Raw genomic sequence first — 22014 nt, forward strand, 5'->3', positions numbered from 1 at the left:
GTGTGACAGGGATTTAGGTCTCATAAAGTGTTGAGAGGGATTGTGCTGGGTCTTCACACATACTCACAAGTAGTGCCCTTGTGTCTCCCCCTCTTAGCCCACCCCATATGGGTTAGTGCTCAATGCAGAGTGGAATGAATATGGAACATCCATCTATCACGATGATGGAGGAGAGAGTATGAGAGGTGTGCGCATAGCTGGAGGCCAGTGGAGATAACAGTAAGGGCACAAAAGGTTGTTTCCCTGAAAAATGATCCACTGAGAACAGCTTATCACCTTTGTAGTGCACACACACATAAACACAAGCACATCTGGCTGGAAGCAGTCAGATAGATAATGTCATATGCTTTTCGCTGTCATGTTAAATTCACACCTACACCTACAGTCAAATATTTTTATTTTTAATCTGCTCATGCTAAACTATTAATCATGTGCGATGTCAAGAAGTCCCCATTTTGTGATTATTAACATAATTCCTCATGTTCCAGCTATATTTCGGCGCTATTGATACTGCCTACAGTTCAGCTCACAGTTAGTCCTATACTGGTGCTTTGGTTTACTTTGGTGAAACAATCTTAATAGACTGAATAGACATTATTTTTCATATATGAAATATATATATATATATATATATACATGCATGTTTATTTACCTCTTTACCTGCTTCCTGTACCAAGTCCAAACTCTCTCTTTGAGTAGAATATGCAGCTGCAAAAGATTGCCTGCGATTTTCCCCTCTCAAGTGCAAGTGCATTAGGGCACAGATGAAGAGTTGTGAAAAACAGCACGTCAATTACAGTCATTTTGAGGGCAGAGGAAGACAAAAGCAGAGAGACGACACATTTATGTGTATGTGTGCGGGGCCTGTGGGTTGTACTTAGATACAGAGGTTGTGCAATTGATTTTGATTAAGAGCTCTTGATGATTACCTTTTCCTACCAGGGTGTGCATGATACGTGCATTTGATGAAGAAAATGGCTGTGCCCACACTCCCATTTGGGTGGCTCACGACTCAGTCTGTTTCAGCATAGCTGCTGTCCAGAAACATGGTGTGTTTTTGATTCTGCTTTGTTTGGCTTCTCTTAGCAGAAATATGGAGGCCTTCATGAGAAGGGGGTGCCAACTTAGTAATGAAAAAAAACATTATCATGTACGAGGCATTTTGTAATAGTGATTTTTTATTTTTTTTTACCGCAGGTAAGGGTTTGATAAAATAAACTAATGTAAAAACATTACTTTTCTAAGGTTTTGGGGTGTTTCTTAATCCTATAAACCACTTTATCAGTACACATTATTGGTAATAATAATTTAAAGGGGTGGTATAATGCCGTTTTCTTTTCACAAGATGTAAAATAAGTATTTGATGTCCCCATGTTGATGTGAGTGTGTATGTTAAGTTTTAGCTCAAAATACCCCACAGATATTTTTATATAGCATGTTCAAACTTGTCACTTTTTGAGGGTGAGCAAAAACGCACAATTTTTGTGTCTGTCCCTTTAAATGCAAATGAGCTGCTGCTCCCAGCACAGAGAGAAAATGTAAATTTTAGGGTTGGTGATGTCACTAACCCAGGAGGAATGTCGTGTAGTCCCTACCAGCCGTTTGTTGTAGTCCTTAAAAAACATTTATTTAAAAGCAAATATCTTCCTTTGCTTTGAACTTTGTGCTTCGTAACTTTGCTGTTTATGCTCAAACAGCAGCATTACACACAAACTAAAGTTAAAAAAGTGAAATCATAATCTGCATATGTTTTTTTTTTTTTTACAGTTTTGTACAGTGCTCATCCAAGCAGATTTCAGAGTCTGAACTATTAGTTTTATTATCATTAATTTAGAAAAAAATGTCTGGAATACTATTTTAGCATAAATAATCACACACATCAACTTTAAATGCTGTGTTTACTAACCCTAATCTTCTTTCTCCTACAGCTACACAAGTCAGCCCGTCAGAGCTGCAAGACGTGTTCCAGGAAACCTCCTCTAACATCTTTCAGATCAATGCTAACGGTGAGTTTAAAAAGCCTCCAGATATTCTGACCTTGGTTTTAAGCCATAAAGGATGGCATGAGGTGAAAGTACGGTAACAAAATGAAATACACATGGAAGTTTCTGTCTGTTCTTTTTAGTGGTAACACTAGAGAAGAATCTTCAATCGTTGGGAACATCCAGAGATACAGCAGAGCTACGGCAGAGTTTGTAAGTACACACACACACACGCACACACACACGCACACAGTTGCACTTACACCATGGCTGGTTGCTGTTTACATGGTGGAATTTGCAAGCGGAAAGACTGAGCGCTTCTCTTGCGAGGAAACGGATCTTCTCGTGCGCGAGGTTAAAGCGCCCAAGCAGACCGCTTATGGGACAAGCCAGATTCCATATCTTTATGTACACAATATTAATATTTTACATTGTAATCCTTTTATTTTTTAATATTTGGCTAGTTTGTGTGCTGCTGCGCATCCCTGTGTGTGTAATAAGCAGAGTGTACGCTCGTTGTGAACCCACCTATAGACACACATTACTAATGTGCTCTTTAAATAACAAAAAAATACTACACCATTGACTTTAGACCAGGTTTTGGTTGGTCAAAGGCGCAGTCTACTGTATTTCAGTGGCCTCAAAATAGCAACACGCCAACAATGCGCCTGAACACACCTTGTTTTCAGACCAACAGCCCATGGGTGAACAGATGGGCGCAAATGTATTTGCTATTTAAACAACGTTGTGCAGGACGTGAAAAAGATAACTGCGTTGGGCTGAAGCTAGCAAAAATCACTTGCGTCGCGCATGGCGCCACATTGTGCCGAGTGTTTGATAGGGCCCACACACACATGTTGTGTTTTCATGTTTTTCGGGGACTTTCCATAGACACTTTATACTGTACAAACTGTATATTCTGTCCCCTTACACTAACCCCACCCCTAATCATACTCATCACAGAAAACGTTCTGCATTTTTACATTTTCAAAAAACATCACTTTGTATGGTTTCCCTTATTGGGACCAAAACATGTCCCCACAAAAACAAGGATTTTGGATATTGCCATCCTTGTGGAGACATTTTGTAGACACACACACGCAAACCTATGCATGCATGTTAAAGGTAATTTGACCTTTTTCATATGTCGATGTCGATAAATATATACTCCCTCCCAGGACCTTTTATTGCAGCAGAGAAAAGCAGATTTGTGCTCCATTATGATGTCATGATATTCTCTCACAGGCCTTCAGTGGTTTTAATAGCTTCCCTTTTGCTGACTCTCTAGAGCACTTTGAAACAGAGTAACATCTGAGCGCTCACTCTCACTGTTTCATCACCTTCCGCCCAGCATGTATTGTTTACTCATCTGACTGTTGTAGTCAGGATGCCACAATTACTAAATTATTTTCCGATGACAAAGTAGTTGGTCTGGAATTGCTGTTGTTTGAAATGCATTACACAATCTGTGTCCAGTGGCGGCTCATCAATTATATCGGCCATTTTTTTTTTTTTTTTTAATGAAAGCATTGCAAACCTAATACTGTTTTGGGTGTGTGTGGTTGGGTTTTTTTTTCCCCTTGAAGAATCACCATCCCTAAGGCGCAACATGACATCTATTGTTAGCTATAAAGCCTTTGGGCAGATTGGCTGCCTAAAACCAAATGAGATAAGGAGCAATGTCTTTCAACTGCTACACCCTCTGCTGTTCTTGTGGAGTGACTGCACATTATACAATAAAGAATTATGAGCTAAAATTACATCACAAAGGCATAACAGTGTAATATTTCCCTTGTGTACTGCTGCAGTCTTGTGTGGAATTGTAGGTTTATTGCAGACAGACAGTCTCAAGCACACCTGAGTCATTAGCCAATGTGAAAAGTGTAGTGTGCAAGATATGTTTTTTTTTTTGTATCCACTTCATTAGCGTCTGCATGTATATTCAACAAAGTTGCACCTGCTTCTCTCACTTTTTCTTTGCATCACATTTTCAATCTTCCTTAGAACTCTCCATTAGGGATGGGCATTCCTATTCAATTGCAGTTCCTTATGATTCTGATAATGATTCTTTTAGTAATTTAAGAATAATTCAACCAAACTATATACTATTATTTGGTGGGAGTGAGATATTTTAATTCCAAAAAGAATGACCTTTTAGTATGTCAAAACTCTGTTATTGTGTATATCTTTGACTAAATGTTGGTGTATGAACATCCACCTGAAATTACGTTTTAAAGGGGTCATGACATGAGAAACCAAATTTGCCTTGATCTTTTGGTATATAAGAGGTCTTTGTACCATTAAAACGTCCTGCAAGTTTCATAGCTTAAGACGTTCTCCCCATTATAAACGAATCATTTATTTAATCAAGCTCTAAATACAGCTCGTTCTGGATCCATGGTAAGAAGTGATGTCACGGTACGAAGTGACGTACCAGTGTTTGCATATGACCGCCTCCAGCACAAGACAACTAAGCTTTAAGCGGAAGACAACTACGCTCATTTCGTATCATTGTCGCGCTGCGCGCCTCACAAGTGTTCAGTCGACGGACAGCTGGTGGGTCTGTGTACAGGGAAATTATGATGCCACGCAGATGTGCTGTTCCTGGCTGTGGACAAACAACATCTTTGAATACGCTGCCGAAAGATCCAGACGTCAGGGAAAAATGGATGCGTCCCAGTCACGGCAGTGTTAATTTAAGCGTTTGTTCTATACATTTTAAGGATGACTGTTTTGAGAAAAAATCCCAATATGATGCTGGCTTTGCCAGAAAACTGTTAACGTTACTCAAAGATAAGTCCGTGCCAACTATTCTGGGCTCAACAACGACGACGCAAACTTACTTTTTATCACTGGCTAATATAAACACATTTGTATAAGAGAATCTTGAAAAGGCCTACATGTGATAGAAAATTAAAAATGTTGCCTTTATCAATGCTGCATCTTCAAAGATGGCCTGTGCATGCATTTTTGTCCGTGGTACACCCTATCATTTCATTGAAATTAGTTAAATAATGTTAAACTGTTAGCAAATTAAGCTTTATGATAATTATGCAACAATAATCAAGTGTCTCTGGTTACAACTTTTTTATAAATTCAAAATAGTTTCACTTTCCATGTGGACATGAGCTGATCCAGTCTTCGTTGTTGTGGTGATGGTTCATTTTCCTCTGATTCCGGCTCAAACATATAAGGTTTTATCATTGCAAGAGCCATCGCTTTGCATGCATCATCCGCTATTAAACAGTTGCGCCGAATCCGCAAATGTTCTGGCTGGGGGCGTTAATAATTTATGCATAGGCACTGACGTTAGCCAATCATAACAGTGGGCGTTAACAATGAACTCTTAAAGGGGAAACACCCCCAAAACAGACAGTTTGAATCAGAGGATAAGAAACAGGGTGGGAAAAGGTCATAAATCACTACATTTGAAAAAAAAATTGTAAAAAAAACTATAGTAATACTATAATTGCAACTAAGTGAACATAATAATAAAAAATAAAAAAACATGTCATGACCCCTTTAAAGTAGTAGTTCACCCAGAAATGTTATTTCAAACTGGTATAAATTACTTTCTTCTATGGAACAGAAAACTTCTATGGAACAATGCAACTTTTAAAAAAAAAAGTTGTGCTGGTCACTCTTTTCCATACAATTACAAAGAATGGGGGTCAAAAAACTAAAACTAAAAATAAAGGTAGTTTGTATTAGCCATACCCTAGTCTCAGCCTTAGACGTCAAGCCCACAGACTATTGGCTAAACGTCTGATACGTATGGCACACAAAATTGGAAAATCTTCAGGAGTTTTGAAGTAGTCATCTGATTGATTGAATTCTACAGGATTTTCAGGAGACGTGCCTGTCGTGTTATTTAACGGTCCGCCTGGAAATAAAGATGCCATGACGCCAAACCTCCTTATGGAAGAAGCAAGCTGTTGTGTTTACAACTGTGACAACGAGCGCTTATCAATATCAACTAAATGCTGGGTTGTCAAAAGTATGTGAAGTATGTAAAGTTCAGAGCATAGACTCTTTAGAATACGACCAAGAGTGATACACTCTCTTTTATTGTAGGGGCATCAACGTTACATTCTCACGCCCCTAAACATGACGCAGGGCAAAGTGAAATGTGATTGGTTGCTTTACATGTCAGTCAAACTGCCTCTGGGCGGTCCTTGGCCAATGAAAGCTCCTATGGAGTCCAGACCTTCTGCCGTCAGTCTGAAGGTCTGGCTATGCGAGACTAGTCATATCCTATTTTCCAAGTTTTCTGAAGCCATTTGATACAAAGTAATCATTATTCACTGTAAATCTTGGCTTCTGTTCTGGCTGTGTTTGGCATGTTCATGAGGGATTATGAGTGATGTGGGTTTTTTTGTTTTGTGTTTTTTGTTTTGTTTTGTTTGTTAGATATTTCCAATGAATCCAGTTCACAATACATGGAAAAGAGTGACCTGTCAAATTTTGTAAAGTCATTTTTTTATGTTCAACATAAATCTGGGTCAGATGGCAGAATTTGGTAACCCTTTATTTAACAGTGTCCTTGTTACATACAGTATGTTACATGTACTTACCATAGTAATTATGTATAATTACATGCAACTAACCCTCAACCAAACCCTAATCCTAGGGTTTAGAAGGGTTTAACCCTATAGTAAGTACATGTTGTTAATTAATATTACTCAGTACTTATATATATAATTACACAATGACACTTTAGAGTGTAACCCAGAATTTTCATTTTGGGTGACCTATTCCTTAAGTTGTATTATTATTATTTAGTGATGTGTTCAGTAGTCAACAGATACAATACAATAACACGTCTCTGATTTAATCAGTGATTGATTCTAACTGATAACTCAGGAGTTTCAGACTGATTTGTGTCTTTTTGATTGATTCTTTAAAAAATGGAAGCACATGAATATCGACATATTAAATACCATAATCGTTGTAGCCCATGTTTTTTTTTGTTTTGTTTTTCCTTTGCTGTTTCTTAGTTGACCTTGAATGTGCTTCCCTTCATGCCAGGCTTAATCCTGCTGCTCCAAACAGGGCACTTGACAGCAACCCTTTCTCCCGCTCTCTCTCTCTCTCTCTCTCTCTCTCTCTCTCTCTCTCTCTCTCTCTCTCTCTCTCTCTCTCTCTCTCTCTCTCTCTCTATTGCTCGCTCTCTGACTCTACTCGTTTTCTTACTCTTTCTGCCCTTTGCTGCATCCCAGCCATGATTGTATTACAGCCAGTTTCCACGGAAACCTTGCAGTTCCAGGGTCATGCCTCCCAGATGGCGATATGTCGCCCAAAGGCCTTGGCAGACTGCCCCCCACCCCCTCCTGCCCCAAACTTCCTCACACACACACACACACACAGACACACGCACAAACATTTGCACGCTCTACAATGTCACAGGCAAGCCAAGATGCAGACTTCCAATGCACTGACTCCGAGTGGACTTCAGCAGGGTGTCCGCGGGGTTTTAAAAAGTATTAAAAAGTGATAAATCGAAATTGTCAAATTTAAGGCCATTAAAAGTGTTAAATGTGGTCTCAGAGGTATTATTTTTTCCAAATTAGGTATTATTTTTTCAGACTATCAGGTGTCCTATTATTCTGATTGAAATTCCATCTGCGTTCGCGTTAGTTCGTTTAAATATGTGCTTTAGCATATCTGGGCACATAATCAAAGATCTTTCGTCTCCGTCTCAACTTATGTTTGATGCTGACGTCATATTCAGTGGTCGTTCGGCATCATCTCAGAACACTGCGCGCTCAACAGAAGTGGCTAGCTTACGTTTTATTTTAGACTTGCTTCAAGGCATATCTTCAACGACTGGACAACGTCGTCTTCATGGGCAAATGCAAGTTTTCTGATAGCTGGGTGAACGAACCAGCGTTTAAGGACTGGCTCAGGCCTGTAGTAGGGAATAAAAGGCAGGCTTATTGTTCGGTGTGTAAAAAAAACATCAATGTCAACTGGATGGGAGCTAACGCACTTCGGTCGCATATGCAATCCACTAAACATAAAAATGGAATGCGTGCTCGGAGAGAGCAGTTAATTCTACCAATCTCAGCTGTCTGTGCGGCTGCACCTCCACCACCATCGCCGCAAATTAGTGCCACTGTAGGCCTACTGGCCAACGCTACGGCTCCAGCTACGTCTGACCTCCGGGTCGCCATGGGCGCCACACCAACACTGCGCGCGGAGGCTCTGTGGTGTCTGAACACTGCAGTTAAACACCACTCATTGAACTCCAATGAAGGAATTTCGGAGCTGTTTAAAGAAATGTTTTTTTTATTTTTATTTACTAAGTGAAATAAATATGTGCAATATGTTGTCAACATCAGTCTCTAAATCTATGCTTTTTTGTATGTTATATATGTCAAAATCTGTGTTAATGATAGAAAGGTTGCTGATTAACACTTGCAATTCAGTTTCGTGATGGTTTTAAAAAAAATTCTGAAGGTAGTAAAAAAGGTATTAAAAAGTATTAAATTTAACTTAAGGATTGCTGTATATACCCTGTTCAGAGACCGGCAATATACGAGACAGATGAGGCACATGGCTACTGTTTTGTGTGTATTTTATTGCATGACTGAATCTATAAAAATGTTTCTTATTAACCTGTAGAAATGGAACAATATCTTGGAATCTCTTGAGTAAGACAGCATGCAATCTAATGTTCAAAAGTTTGTTCTCAGTAAGAATATTACTTAATAAGTTATAATTATTTTGCCATGATGCATTAAATGGATTTACCTCTTTGAGGTAAATGGTAAAATATTTCTATTTCAGGTAAATGTTGTTGAATGCTCGAACTTTCTATTCATCAAAGAATCCTGATTCCCACAATATTGAGCAGCACAATTGTTTTCAACATGACTAAAAATAATAAATGTTTCTTGAGCAGCAAATCTGCAGAAGGATTTCTGAAGGATCATGTGACACTGAAGACTGAAGTAATGATGCTGAAAATTTCGGTTTGCCATCACAGGATTACATTGCATTTTAAATTAAATTAAATTAGAATATAATTGTTTTAAATTGTAAAAAAAAAAATAATAATTCACAATTGATTGATTAAATGTGCCCTTGGTGAGCATGAGACTTGCTTATAAAAAAACACACACACATCATAAAGCATTTTGGAATAAAAAGAGAATAATTGATTATTAAAACAATTGCTAGTTGCAGCTCTACTCTCAAGTGTTAGCCTGACAACTTACAACTCTAAGTGTTTGCACACGTTCGGTGCGTCTCATTCCAGTGAAAAATCACTTGGCTAATTAAATTTGACCCATCTTTGTAATCGTAGAAACACACACGCAGCAAAACTAAGTGGATTAATCGTTCACACCCTTTGTTTGTCATTGTGCTCGTTAGAGCATTACACATTCCGCTCTGCTGCATACGGGGCTTCTGAGAGACGCTCTTCGTCTTTGGAGTGGAGGACACGCTGCACTGTCCGTCCTCTTCTGCTGAGGATTCTGTAGACAGAAGGTGAGCCTTATGCTGAGAAGCATGTGAGGACCAAAACTTCATTCAAGTAGATGGTGGTACTGAAAAACTCCCTTAAACCGCCTTGAATGTTGACCCAAATATAAAACGTGTGGCATTATTCATTGGTTCTTAAATCCAACGGTTGGGATTGTCCATATTTGACCCAAACATGGGTTGAAACAACCCAACCCCAATTTTTAGAGAGCATTTTTTATTAATTTATATGCAAACATGAACAAGATTTCACAAGAGCTATAGCAGACGAGATACTTTTCAGTGAAGTAACGACTTAAGTTTCTGTGTTTTTTTCCTCACAAAAAGCTATTGTATGACTTCAGGAAAAATTGTGTGTGTGAATTTTGGGTGCCTTTTGTAGTTTCTGGAGCTTGACAGCCATCACAATTCACATACTTTCATTGTATGGAAAAGAGCAGTACCATTCAAAAACGTATTCTTTTGTTTTCAAAGGAAGAAAGAAAGTCATATAGGTTTTGAAAAAAAAAACATGAGGGTAAGAAAAAGGTAACCAAAGTTTTCATTTTCAGGGTGAACTATTTTTTTTTAAGCCCCCAAATACTTATAAAAATGCCTCCTTGTAACATAATTGGGTTTTCCCTTTAAATTGTATAGCATATCTGTGATTACCTTTCTTTTATACAGGCAATCATATGTATTGTAATACTTATGTAGAAAAACATACTCCGTATCATCAGATACGACACTAATATTATGATTCAGTAATGCAATCTTGGCGTAAGACCAAGCTCGTGCATTATTAATCGTCTGATCTCCTAACCAAATGCAAAGTTAACTATGCATTATCAGAGCAATCAGAAAATGAACAGATGATTAAAAGCGACTTCTCCATCACCTAAAGCTTTCAAAGCAAAACAAGTGCAATTTACTTGCAAACTCATCTAGTTAATTTCACTTCTATTAAAACCCCCACTTAATCAAAGTAGTGTGAAATATATATTATTCAAAAAACCAACATGCCAAATATGCTTAATGAAAAATGCGCCATAAAGACCATTAGCTTAATTAAGCCGCTTCTGAAACCTGTTGTGAATGTCCCGTCCCCGCACACAAATAACTAATCAAGAGATTCAGTAGCCCTTTTTGCGAGTATAATTTTTTGAGCCATTGTGAGATATGTAGTCTTTGTCATTTTGATTATGTTCGGCATCATTGCACAAACTCTCCCTTACCTGAAAATGTCAGGATGGTGTCCGTCAACATGACTGATCCAGTATGCGTCATTACCCCAGGTCGGGATCGGTGCTTAATGGCACGTTACGATGGGATAATTGTTTTCTGCTCATTAGCCTTACATCTTCTCTGCTCAGTGGGCAAGTCAACCTGTGGACACTCAGTTCTTTCACAAAGAGTGCAAGATAAGTACACCGGAATATTTATCAATGCTCCAGTTCTGAAGTGGAGACCTTTTAGTTTTAAGATGTTGGGGTGACAACATATAATTAGTTATGTTTATTTTTGTTTGCCGTGCACTTAAGTGGTGAAACCAACATCTTTTAATGAGAATGGAGAGAAAGAAGCCACAATACAAACACATTAAGACAAACATTGCACTGACTTGTAAATACTAATACCACACCTGCTAATAGCAGGCGAATTGAGAACATTTACCAGCCTAGAATGATCTACAGTATACTGATTGTCATTTTAATGGTAAAAGACAAAAAATGCTATGGTAAACCTGTTAATCAATTAAATCAATTCCCTTACTATGGTGAGAAATGCAATTTTACAACAAAATACTGTTAAACGTGAAAAACCATACAATATCATTACCAGAATTCCATATTTGACACTTCATTGATGTTTTTTCATATACATATTAGTTGTTGTTTTTTCAGTTATGTTGCATGCTAAATCTGCATTATTTATGTTGTGTTAACACAGCATAAACTCAAATATATCAACGCTATCTCACGGCCAATTCGTACGAGTGAGTACGAGTTGGTTAATTTGTCTAAACTCCAGTGATGGGTAGATTTAGCGGCGGGGTCCGGGGTAGGTCCTTCGTACGAATTCATATGAATTGGGCAACTCGTAAAATATGTACGATTTAGCAAAAATCGTACGAATTTATACAAATTAGCCACCTCGTATCTGTCACCTCGTAAAATTGCTGTGCAATCGGATTGAATATATATATATATTTTTTTTTTTTGCTGAGTTTATGCTGTGTGGTGAAACATTCTTAATAGACTGAATAGACGTTTTTATAATATATATACTGTATACAACTTTTTATTAACTTTTGCAGTGCGTTTCTGTATTTGGAGCACCCATGTGTTGTAAAGCTGATGAAGATGTTTTCTTAATTTGCGGGTGTTCTTCTATTTGCTTGTGTTTTCCCTTCAGTTGAAGCGCGTTGAGCTCTCTCGGCCACCGTATGTATTCACATTATATCAGTTGAACGTACAGTTAATGTTACTGTAAATTAATTTTGTAAACCTTAATATTCTACCATATGTTTTACTGTAAAGTTCTGTCGACCTCAGTTGCCTTTTTTATTTTGTAAATTCTGCCAATTTATTTACTTTTCCATTGGGCATGCAGTTAAGGCCATCGGAATAGTGTGCTGATTTTTGGTGTTTGTGTAGTCTAAATTTCACTTCTTTCCTCGCATTTAGTGTTTGCCGAGTGTTTCTACCGAGACTTTTTAATGCACAGAGGCGGCATAAATGTATACTTTCACAGTAATCACAATCACAGGAAATAATGCATCAGACACTTGAAAGCAGATTGTTGATTATCATGCACAGCTGAAAAAAAAAAAAAAAGATGCACGCTGGTTTTCTTGACAACAGCAAAGTTTAAGTACGATGCAGTGCAAGAAGAAAGGTAGACCAGAGTACACTTGCTTATATACAGTACTGGCTGACAACTCTCTATTCCCAAAAGGAAGGATGGAAAATATACAGTAGGATATTCACAGGTCTTTTGTGTGTGGTTATACTGCATCTGTTAGAGATTATAGGTGCTATGTTTCTATCCCTAGACTTGTTAAACTCGCAGAAAGAGAGCTGGGTTTATAGAAGGCAGAAAATAGAACAGTTTATTAGATTATGAATGCTTTCATGGTGCAGCATGATTCATATAAAGCATAGCATAATGAAGGACATGGTTCACTTAAACTCAGGCTATATGACCCGGACCGACCTTTTTACTAACAGAGTAGTCATCATAAATGTGCTCTCATAATTTTCCACTGCAGCGTTAACAGTGCCCAGTATAACAAAGTGCAGTAAAGTGCATGACCAATAATGATGTTCTCTTTTAAACATATTTTAAAAGATTATGAATATTATATGCACAAAATATAGTTTACAGTTTGTGTATATTTATTATTTTTGTATTATTATTTATTGCATGTTTCACTCTATTCGAGCAAACACCATTGTGCCTCTCCACCCAGATTTTTGGTCAGATAATTTATATTAATTATGATTTTGTAGAAACAAAACTGTATGGCTGAGAAACAAGGTAAGCAGTACAGGGAGGGAGTGATGTGAGAAATGCAATGAAACACCTTACGAAAGAAAAACATTGCGTTCCTTACACAGCTGTCTAAAACTAAATAAAATCTAACAAAAGTAAATACCCATTAGACTTCACACAGCACGACCTCAGTACATCACACATCCGAGGGAGAGAAGTAGCTTTTGAGTCACTTTCACAAGTCTCTCTGTGATATATTCTGATTTGACCTCCAGGTATCCAGTCAGGATTTGAAATTAGATTTGTATTTGTCAAGGTTTGCAAGAGTGGAGCTACAGAGTTTTATACTTTGTGTTTATCAGGTTGTGTGAGGTATCCCAGAACTGAACAGGAGAAGACCAGGGCTATAGAAGTCACACTTTTTACTCCAGTGACTATTTCTCAGGGTTTTTAAATATTTATACCTTAGACATTATTTAGGAAAAATATACAGTTCATACGGTTTATTAAACTCACGTTGAGCTTATGTGACACATTCTTTAGGCTTTTCAGGTGAATTTAAAAAGTGACAAAATATGGATAAAAATATATAAAAATACAGTAATTCATTGTTTTGCTTTTGTAATCGACTGTGTTTAGATTTAGAACATTGGTTACAATTTATTTCAATAGTCCACTTTAGACATTTTACTAACTATGAGTAATTTGCAACCGCATGCCAACTAACATTAATTTGCAACTGCATGTAAAAGTAAAGGCCCGTTCACACCAAGGATCATAAATAAATAAAGCTATAAAGATAGTTCTAAAAATCATTCTCCATATTAAAGAATAGCAGAGTTCACACCACAACTATAACGATAAAGATGAGGACCAATGTCATTGGGATCCCTTTCTGAACGATTTTATAACCAGCTGTCGAACGATAAAACACTGACAGCCAATCAGAATCCACTCGAATTTAAAGGGCTCACGCATTTAAAATGACAGACCACATTGTGGAGAAGTTAATCGCTGAGGCACAGAAAAATCCACCGCTGTTTGACAAGCCAAGCCTTTTCAAGAAAATGAATATGGAAAACAATTGTTCATACTCTCTGAATAAATGGTGATAAGTATTACCTCAGGTATCCAGTGCTCGTTTCTACAACATTGTCTTGCTTTCTTTGAAGTTGTAGTGAAAAAGATTAGGTATTGTTTTTATTCCACTCTATTATATACTACATCAGCTAAATTCACTGTTCACGATTATTAGATGGATTACACTAGCTTCACTCAAAACATAGCATGCTGAGGACATCTGTTAAAGCCGTGTAAATGCAATATGAACGGAAGAGATGAGTTTTCAGTTGTCTTTTGAATGTAGTTAGGGATTCTGCATTCCGGACGAGGGTAGGGAGATCATTCCACCAGCATGGAATCGTGAATGAGAATGTTCTGGAGAGTGATTTTGTGGCTCTCCGTGATGGTACCACGAGCCGTCGCTCATTGACCGATCGCAGGCTTCTGGTAGGGATGTAGACTCGTAGGAGCGAGTGAAAGTAGGAGGGAGCTGAGCCTGTGGTCGATCTGTAAGCAAGCGTCAATGCCTTGAACTTGATGCGAGCAGCGAGTGGTAGCCAGTGCAGAGAGATGAACAGAGGAGTGACGTGGACCGTTTTGGGCTCGTTGAAGACAAGACTGGCTGCAGCATTCTGGATCATTTGTAGAGGTTTAGTTGCACATGATGGAAGACCGGCCAGAAGAGCATTGCAGTAATCAAGCCTAGAGATAACCAAGGCCTGGGCGAGAAGTTGTGTTGCATGCTTTGTTAGGAAGGGTCTGATCTTCCTGATGTTGTGCAGTACAAACCTGTATAATCGAGCTGTCTTTGTGATGTGGTCTGTGAATAATAATCCACACAGTTTTACACACATTTAAAAACTATTTCTTCTATTTCATTAACATCATTTACATGTTTGACTAATTCTGCATCTACTTGACCTTGGACTTCTCTATTTGCATGTTTTAATTGATTCAGTCGATGAGCTTCATTTAGCAAGTATACAACCCACCTGAGCTGTAGAAGTGACTCAGTCTACGTGTTCAGCCCTACAGGGATTCAGATTGAAGATGGCCATAGCCAGTCCAAAGCAGAGGAAGATTCATATTCTACTCCGCCAACTCGACAGACACGAAACATGCTAAATGCGGACCATGACTAAACAGTGTTTGGGGAAATAAACTACTGGGTTTTGAATATGTGGGATGAGTAATAACATAACTTTTCCACTGCTGCGTGTCGACCCTTGAGATTGTGTAGGCCATATTGCGTTTCACATGTTACCGTTGAGAGAACACAGGAAGCTGTAATTGAGGGCGTATTGAAGGTGTTCAGTGGATCACAGTGTGCAATATAATGAGGTTGAGTCATGGACATTTCAAAGGGCTTTATTTGTACTGCCGTGACTAAACCAAGGCATTATTGTTGAGCTATAAAACGATTTATACGCAGCTACATTTTTATTGACAGCAAAAAATGTCTTTGACTGCAGGTTTATTTCCTTTTTTTCTTTTTTTTTTTGTCGTCTTCACATGACTTTCTTCCCCTCCTTCAATAGCTATCAAACAGAGCAAAGTAAATCTTATGCGTCTGTCCTCCTTGTCTTTTTTCTAATCTTTTTTGATGATTTCTGACTCTGCTTCCTTCAGATCTTTCAGTCAACTGAATTTCTGTTATTTATGTTCAGTTATCTCGGGCACCAGGTTAACTACCGCCGATGTGGCATTGGCAATGGCATAACACGTATGCAAATTATGACACGCTGACCTTTTGTCTGTGACTCAGACGGTGTTGTGTTGGTGCATGTGATGCGTCTGATTTTTCAAACTGTCGCTTTCTTAAAGGTATTGTTCATCCCAAAATGAAAAATCTGTCATTAATGACTCACAATGTTGTTCCAGACCTGTAGGGCTTCCTGATGACTTTCATCATTTGTCATGCTTTTCTTCCCCAATACAATTCCAATGAACAGGGACTGAAGCTGATCAGTTAATACTAACAGCCCACCTTTAAGTAAAGATGGTACGTGGAAAAACCACTCAGATTTTGGTATATTCACTTGGAATTAAATAAATTTAAACAAAAGAAAAATATATATCACATACATACACGCATACTGTTTATAGTTATTTAATCTTTTTAGTTAGTCTGTAAGTGCTTATTAATGTAAGAGTTGTGGGAGAAAATAACACAAAAGACAAGAACATTTTTAATATTATTGAGTCTAATTAAAGAAATGGAATGTAAATAAATAAAATATAATGAGAATTAAATTATGAATGTGATATTTTAAAAAAAAAAGTTGGTATATCACAATAAGCACGTTTTATGCTTCCCGTTCATTGTAATTTCATGGAAAATAAAGGTCTGCACAGTATTCAGTATTTCCCCTTTTGTGATCCACAGAAGAAAGAAAGTTATACAGGTTTGGAACAATATGAGGGTGAATGTTGATTTTAATTTTTGAGTGAACTATTCTTTTAATACTCAAACTGTCTGCCGAGTGATGACCTGTCTGCTGCAGAACCTCTTTAGCAATGCTGTGTTCTCAGATTAAAATTACTGGAGGAGAAAAATTAACGTTTTTAGATTTCAGTCATCGTTGTAAGTACACTTCTGAGCAGTCTTTAAACAGAAAACCCCAATGGTCTAAAAAAATCACCCAGTAATATTGAGTGAGTAGTGAGTCATTGCTCATGTTCAGCCTTCAAAAGGACCGATCATGTAAAAAAAAAAGTACCCAAAGTCAAGCTTTATGGTTGAACTGCTCAGCCACGTTCCCCTATTCTCTAGCGTGTGATTAGAACGTTCACTGTGGACCTCTGCCTTTTTTGTTCACACAGCACGACTGCTGCTGCCTTTATTGTTACAGGTGCTTTTCCGCTCGACTGGTCTCGTTTCTCTCTCGTGGACTGAGAACGACAGTGACATGCCCCAACCCATAACGAATGCACGGGAGATGTTTCTGCCTGACGCCTCTCTCCTCGTTTCCTTCCTCGGTTTTTAAATCAATATTTGAGTGGGAGGTGTGCCCGCGTTCTCCGCCACATATCTCTAGAGAGCAGGAGGCGCTCTGGCCGGTGGTCTTGGTTTGGGTTTTAAAGGAAGGGATCAGGGCACAGACACTAAATCAATGGCCTTATCCAAACCCCTCGCTCCGCATGAGGAGAAAACGGAATTTCTATCAGGAGATTATATTTGTTCACGAGCTTCTGACCCGTTGGCCCCTTTTTCCCCCTCTATCTTCCATCCAGCTCAGAAGTGGAAATAACGTATAGCCAGGCTCAAGTTTTCAATGTCTTTAATTCTCTCACTGTTGCCTGCTTTCCAGTCTCTTTCGGGCCACCCCTCCTCTTTTTCACCTCGATTCCAGAGATGGATTATGATGTTGACATACCCAGGACATGAATGTCTCAGGGGCCCTTCACAGAGGATGCATTCTAGCATTAAAAACGGTTAGACAGAGCATAACAGAAGTGAACTGAAGGTGCGTTTATGGGCGCATGAAATCCTATACAGTGAAAACCCCACCCCCAGATTGCTTTGTTTGGTCAATGGTTTAAAATGGACATTGAGTCAATGTGCAGAATATCAAACACTTTTAACTTGCCAAAGCAACTTAAAAACTTGGCATTGCTCTGTTATTTGGCATAACAAATTTAAAAAAATGTTTAAACGTAAGAAAGTGTTGGGCAAAATTCAGAACTGAAGAATTGTCTCCCTTTTAATTTTCATGAATGTGAATATGAATTGAACTGGCCACATTCCACAGGAAGTAGAATTTGATTTTGGAATGGAATGACAAAAAGAGGAACCAATTGTCAATGGACTTTATGCACAGCTGCACTACTTCCTGAACTTTAGCCAGGTCCTTTGTTTCCTGTCTGCCATTATTGGACAAACTGATTAATCCAGGTGTGCCTGACCAACAACAATAATCAGGCACACCTGGATTAATCAGTTTGTCCAATAATGGCAGACAGGAAACAAAGGAGCTGGCTAAAGATCAGGAAGTAGTGCAGCTGTGCATAAAGTCCATTTAAAGAAATTCAACAGTGGTAATACATTCTGGGAAGTCTGTCTGTCTGTCTGTCTAGCCTATAAACCTTAAAACTTCAAGGCTTTTTAAACTTGAAAACTTTCAAAGTAGACTTTGTCAACCCAAAACTCAGAATTTGTCATTTTATGGTCTAGTTAAGAATTACAGTCATATATGAAAAAAAAAAAAAAAAAAATTCAGTTTATTTTAATCATATTTCTGTTCAAATCTGAATTGCATTTCTGCATCCTGTTTGCTACGCCAATTGAAATTCAGTTCAATGTTTGGAATTGAGACAAAGGGTGCGTCTCATTCAACTCCATAGCTTACGAGGTCGTCAACCAGTACATTACACAAATCCGGGCACTGGTAAGGACAGTAAGGACCATCAACCTTTCAACCATAAGCAGATTATAAATGTTACAGTAGCTAGCTTATGTTCATTACCTGTGTAGCGATGTACGCATTTGCTGACATATAATTCAATAATGGTTTGTATTAAAAAATAATAATTGCATGTCATTAGTGTAGTTGGCTTGCGTGATTTAGTTTTCATACTTTAGAACTTCCATTAAGAAAATACAATGACCATCGATGCTCCCTGGATTTCACTTGCATTGTGAGACTTTTTTGGGAGCAAACGTTTCAGTGCACTGGATGGATTTTGCTATTGAGACAGCCTTTAAAATGGCTGAATCCCTGATCAGTGCCCTGACAAGCTGAGCTGATTGAGACACACCCAGGGCCCTATCTTGCACCCAGCGCAAATTACTTTGTACACCGACACATGTACTGTATCGTTCCTATTTTGCACCCGATGCACGTCGGTAAATTAGGGAATGAACTTGCGCTCAGGGGGGCGGTTCAGAGAAAAGAGAAGGCGTGTTCCGGCGCAAACTTTCCCTGGTGCTATTTTGCAAAAAACAATTCCACCAATTCCAACAATTCACACCTTCAGTGGCGCGTTATTCAGATGCTATATGCGCATGCTTGGCCATAATGTAGCGTGTGCACAACGCTCATACATTTTGCTTCTCTCATCTACACAGACGCAGCAGGTCCCATTTTTACAAAACATACATAATTACAAGGAAAAATATTATCAAGGGAAATCATTGTGGTGTCATAAATCTAGCTTACACATTTACTCAAATTATTCAGGCTAATTGTAGTAATGACAGATCAAACCTGTTTGATCAATAGTGGCAAGACACATAGGTATATAAGGACATCTGACAAAGTGGGTTGTCTGTCAAGAACCAGGAAATAAAATTCTGAAGACTGCGAAATCACCTTTACCACCATGTAGGTTGCGTGCGCCTGGCAAACGCCATTATAATAGCAATCCGCCATGGAACATGAGAAGATGAATGTGAGAAGATGCTCTGATTGGTTTATTGCACGTTATGCCCAAACCATACCTATGAGTAATGTAGCTACTTCAGACCAACCCATTTTAGATTTGCGTCGGGCACAAGAGTCATTTATCCCGCCGGTATAATAGCGTCCGAGATCCGCCCACAAAGTTACTTGCGTTTCGTGTTTGATACTTGCGTTTCAGATCGTTAAGATAGGGCCCCCAAAGTCATTCTGAATTCAGTTCTGAATGGATCACAACACTGAAGTCTGGTAAATATGAACTGTTTCTTTAACACTTCAGGGCCCCCTGTTGGTCTGGAGCTCTGGGCAAATGTTAGACAAGCCTGTGCATTGGTCCAGTCTTTCACATACTGTTTCCTTTTCTTCCCTTTTATTTGTGCAGTCATAAATATTGCCCTCTATAAACCCAATTTATGCAGTCTTGATTTCCATCTGCTCTATTAATGCATTCAGTACAGCAAATCTCTCATTGTGCAGTGCTACCTTTCCTCCGTTTGATTTGCTGTCTCTGTACACAGCGTCTAATCCTTTGATTCTCCTCCGGGGCGGCAGATTGACTCCTGCCTGGAGCCTAAAGCCTCCCTGACATCATCCGAGCTCTGCAGTCATGACACACAGTCCCTCACTGCACAATGTTGTTCCTCTGTCACACAGTCATTAATATTGATTTACTTAATTGGTTGAGCCTCATCCATCCAATAGGACTGTAAAACTAGCCCAGCCTGGAGAGCATTGCACCTTGGGATAGTTGATGAATCATTTTGAATCGTCTTCTGCGGTTTGTAAAGCATGATTACCTGTCTCTTCACCCCTCTCACTCTCTCTCTCTCTTTCTCTTTCTCTCTCTCTATCCCATTCTCCCTTTCTTTCAGACATTCCACACAGCAGCAAACCAATAAAGTCATAACAAGCACAAGCCAGCTTGTTAAACAACTCACTGACATCATCAGCGGATCTTCACGGGTAAAAGTCATGCTTCTTTGACTTTTATAAATCTAAATAATTTTTCTTTCGTTACTGGAACAATATTACTTCTATAATGTATTTCCAGTGATATTGGTTTCATCTGAATATGGTAGAGACATTACACTGGTATGTGCAATGACAAATAATAATGTTATAAAGTGGTTAAGTTATTTAATTTCATTTAAAGTTGGTGTTCAAGTGTTCATTTTCAAAATTATGCCATTTTGTTTTCTTGCAGCAAGACAGGCTCCGTCTGACGAGACTCAAAACAGAGCTATCGGATTCTGTGCAGCGATATGGAGACCTGCAGAAGGTACACATGAAATATTGGCTTTTCTTTATTTTGTCCACAAAATAACATATGTGATTAGGACTGTGAGAGCTTCTACAACTGAATGTTGGGGAATGTTTGTAACATTAAATTATTTACTGTTTTCATCATATGAGAAACAATATATGTGCCAAATATAACTGTATCATTAATAGATCATAATATCAAATTTAGTAGTTATAATTTTAACTACTATTGTATTAATTGTGAAATATGTCTTAAGTCTTTTCAAGTTGTTTACTAAATATATATTTATTGACTGACAGGTAAGGAGTATACAAACTAGATGTTCATTTCATATTTTAAATTAGTAGTCACACAATTATTTCTATGGCATCTAACTAGATATGTTCTAACTCAGTTTTCCCCATCCTGGCAGTCAAGATAAATAAATAAAATATTTTAGTTTCCAGCGACAGTGAACATCTGTGAAATATTATTTAGCATTTAACGGCATTATAATTTTAGACAGAAATACCATACCCAAAAATAGGTTTTATATATATATATCTATATTTCTTTCTTTTCCTCAGGGAGAGAGATAACTGAGCATGCTGAATAAGTTTATTTACTTCAGCTTGTTTGTAATCAAATACATTTTGTGTTACAATAGTTCCCAGCTATTGTGTTACAATAGTTCCCAGCTATTGTGCTACAATAGCTCAGCTGCTGTCACATGTCTGGCACTATTTGCATATTAATGTAATTTTTTTCTTTTCTCTGACAGAAAATTGCAGATCGTTCGAGGGCCTTGCTTCCTTCTGCACAAAAGGACAGGAAACAGGTGAGTGGGCTTTAATATCTCAGAGTCCAGAGAGAGTCCACTTCTTCCTCTTTGTTCTTTCATGAGCTCTTCGACATCCCTGTGACAGTAAGATAAAGAGTAAGACTGCGTGTGTGATTGCATGTGGATGAGGAACTCTTTGATGCCTCTTTTCTCACCACTTCATTTTCTAGCAGGTCAAATATTAACTGTCAGAATTTCCTGACACATACAAAGCCCAGCCTTCATTTTAAGTTTGTTTTGAACCACTACGTGGTTTGTGGTACAGAACGTGCAGCCCCTGTCGATCAAGACGTGGTCAAAGATGTGGCCTGGAAGGAATATAGATGCATAGGCTACCTCCTTTATGTTATTTAGCAAGACATTTAAAGTCATAATTCACCCAAAAATTCTTTCTGACAGCTCAGCAGTGTTCCCATTCACTTTTATCTAATGAAAAATAGTGGCTGTACATTATCAGATTTGATGACGATATAATTGTCTTTTTTTTAGGTGAACTATTCCTTTAACCCCAGTTTTTCCAAGGTG

The 22014-nt window shown here is 38.2% G+C and overlaps 1 protein-coding gene and 1 long non-coding RNA gene across 6 annotated transcripts in view; one reads left to right on the forward strand and one right to left on the reverse strand.

The window, feature by feature from the left end:
- The window catches only part of tsnare1 (T-SNARE Domain Containing 1), a 149194-nt gene that overhangs the window by 34741 nt on the left and 92439 nt on the right, over positions 1 to 22014 (forward strand). For all 5 annotated transcript variants that reach the window (XR_013799245.1, XM_079625322.1, XM_079625319.1 and 2 more), the window contains exons 3-7: positions 1929 to 2006; positions 2126 to 2195; positions 20278 to 20368; positions 20610 to 20684; positions 21430 to 21486. Coding sequence is in view for 4 of the 5 variants with exons in the window: in XM_079625322.1 (XP_079481448.1) it covers positions 1929 to 2006; positions 2126 to 2195; positions 20278 to 20368; positions 20610 to 20684; positions 21430 to 21486 (371 nt within the window). In the remaining variant the exon portion in view is untranslated. The remainder of the gene's footprint in view (positions 1 to 1928; positions 2007 to 2125; positions 2196 to 20277; positions 20369 to 20609; positions 20685 to 21429; positions 21487 to 22014) is intronic.
- LOC307005310 overlaps positions 5185 to 22014 on the reverse strand; it is a 338262-nt gene continuing 321432 nt past the window's right edge. Inside the window, exon 3 of the long non-coding RNA XR_013799247.1 lies at positions 5185 to 5502. This is a non-coding gene — a long non-coding RNA (uncharacterized lncRNA). The remainder of the gene's footprint in view (positions 5503 to 22014) is intronic.

Source organism: Phoxinus phoxinus (genome assembly GCF_949152265.1).
Source record: "Phoxinus phoxinus genome assembly, chromosome: 10".
In the NCBI taxonomy this organism is placed as follows: Eukaryota; Metazoa; Chordata; class Actinopteri; order Cypriniformes; family Leuciscidae; genus Phoxinus; species Phoxinus phoxinus.